The sequence below is a fragment of the Otolemur garnettii genome, unplaced genomic scaffold (genome assembly GCF_000181295.1).
Source record: "Otolemur garnettii isolate 467f Iridium unplaced genomic scaffold, OtoGar3 scaffold00065, whole genome shotgun sequence".
NCBI lineage: Eukaryota > Metazoa > Chordata > Mammalia > Primates > Galagidae > Otolemur > Otolemur garnettii.
This window is the reverse complement of record NW_003852460.1, coordinates 6,981,731-6,983,512: the sequence shown is the minus strand read 5'-3', so window position 1 is coordinate 6,983,512 and position 1,782 is coordinate 6,981,731. Positions and strand designations below refer to the sequence as shown.

General features: G+C 41.5%; 1 protein-coding gene across 1 annotated transcript in view; it reads right to left on the bottom strand.

Moving 5' to 3' along the window:
• TBL1X (transducin beta like 1 X-linked) overlaps positions 1-1,782 on the bottom strand; it is a 52,906-nt gene that overhangs the window by 18,179 nt on the left and 32,945 nt on the right. The window contains exon 6 of the mRNA XM_012807151.2: positions 877-937. Within this exon, the coding sequence (XP_012662605.1) occupies positions 877-937 (61 nt within the window). The remainder of the gene's footprint in view (positions 1-876; positions 938-1,782) is intronic.

The window sequence follows — 1,782 nt, the reverse complement described above, 5'->3', positions numbered from 1 at the left end:
TGAACTGTTTACTTAATATTTTTTTCTGGCATTAACTGTTTAAAATATATGTAAATAAATGGTTGCAGGAAGTTTTTAAGAGAACCCTGCTTCTGTCAAAATGCAGCAATATTGACCCACCCACAAAAGGTCTTTCATAGTTGTTAATTTAAACCACTAGTCAGTCCTTCAATCAACTCACTTAAATTAATTCATTCCACTTTTTTTTTTTTTACTCGAAGCAGGGTATTTCTCTGTTGTCTGGGCTACAGTATTAGCTCACTACAAACTCAAGTGATCCTCTTCAGCCTCCTGAGAAAGTGTGCTGCCATACCCAGTTAACTTTTTGGGTTTTGTACAGTCTCACTCTTGCCCAGCCTGGTCTCAAAATTCTGGCCTGAAGCAATCCTCCTACCTGGGGCCTCCCAAAGTACTGGGATTACAGTCCTCCATGAGCCATGGCACCTGATCTCATTCCCTAATTTTTTCAGGATCAATGGCAGCTTCCTTTAGGATTTGATGAGTGGGAAAAAATTAGAGCAAACTCTATGCCTTTTTATGGTTGAATGCCACCTCTGCAATCGTAGCTTACCTGCTGAAAGGGCAAAATGAAGAAAGGTAACAAGCCCTTCTCTAAGGCCTAGGTGAGATCAGGGGGGATAAAGGGAGCACAGATGAGTCACTTAGGTTTGGTTGTGTTTTTCTTTCTAACCACAGAAGTCTGTAAATGTCAAAAGGGATAGGAACACAGTTTCTTATAGTGTAACTGTTTAGACTGGATGTAAATATGTGAGACGTTTTGAAAGAAAAAAAAATCAATTACCTTAAGGGGTATTGCATTTAATTCTGAGTTATGATTTCTGAACCATCAACACCACCAAACCCAGAACAACTCACCTGAATGAAAAGGAAACTGCTGTTTGGCTTCTCCTGTGTGGGCGTCCCAAATTATTGTTGTCTGCACTCCGCAAACAAAGGAAAAAGTTAGTGATGATTCTTCTCACAACGTTTTCTCTAGAAACATGTATTGTATCAGAAAAGACAGGGAGCCCTCTCCCTGCCGGCCAGCACTGTCCGGCAGAGTTAGAATGTGAGCCACACGGGCAATTTTTAGTTTTCTATTATCTACATTACATGGGAAAACAGAAACTGATAAAATTCATTAAGAATGTATCATATTCAGAAAGAACAGTCTAGCTAAATATATATATATATTTTATTGAACTCCAAAATAGCTTAAAGATTACCATTTCAATATGTGATCAGTATCAGAATCTTATTGGCAGGGACTCCCTCTCACCCCAACATGTAAAAAACTGCCAAAAATGCCAAACGTAGAAAACATGGGACAAAGCAAAACTACGTGTCTTTTGGGCCTTTTTCCCAATGAAGGGCCGCAGGTATAGGCATTTCTGAAAATTCCTCTGCTCATCATTCCATGAGTTGGGGACTATGAGACAGCAGAGATGTGGGATTACAGGGGTGTGGGGGGAGGGGAAAGGCACCACAGGGAGGAAAGATGACTGATGCCTCGGGAAGCAAAGTGAGTCACAAATTCTTACACACTTAGACTCTGGGAGATGCTTAGACAACAGCCAAAGGAAGCCCAATGGATGCTGGAATTAACCGGAATTTTCATCTTCATGGGAACCCTTATACCTCTCTGGCAATGATACTTCATAAAGATTTTCCCTTAAGAAGAACTAGTTGGCTCGGCACCTATAGCTCAACCGGCTAAGGCGCCAGCCACATACACCTAAGGTGGTGGGTTCGAATCCCCAGCCCGGACCCGCCAAACAACAC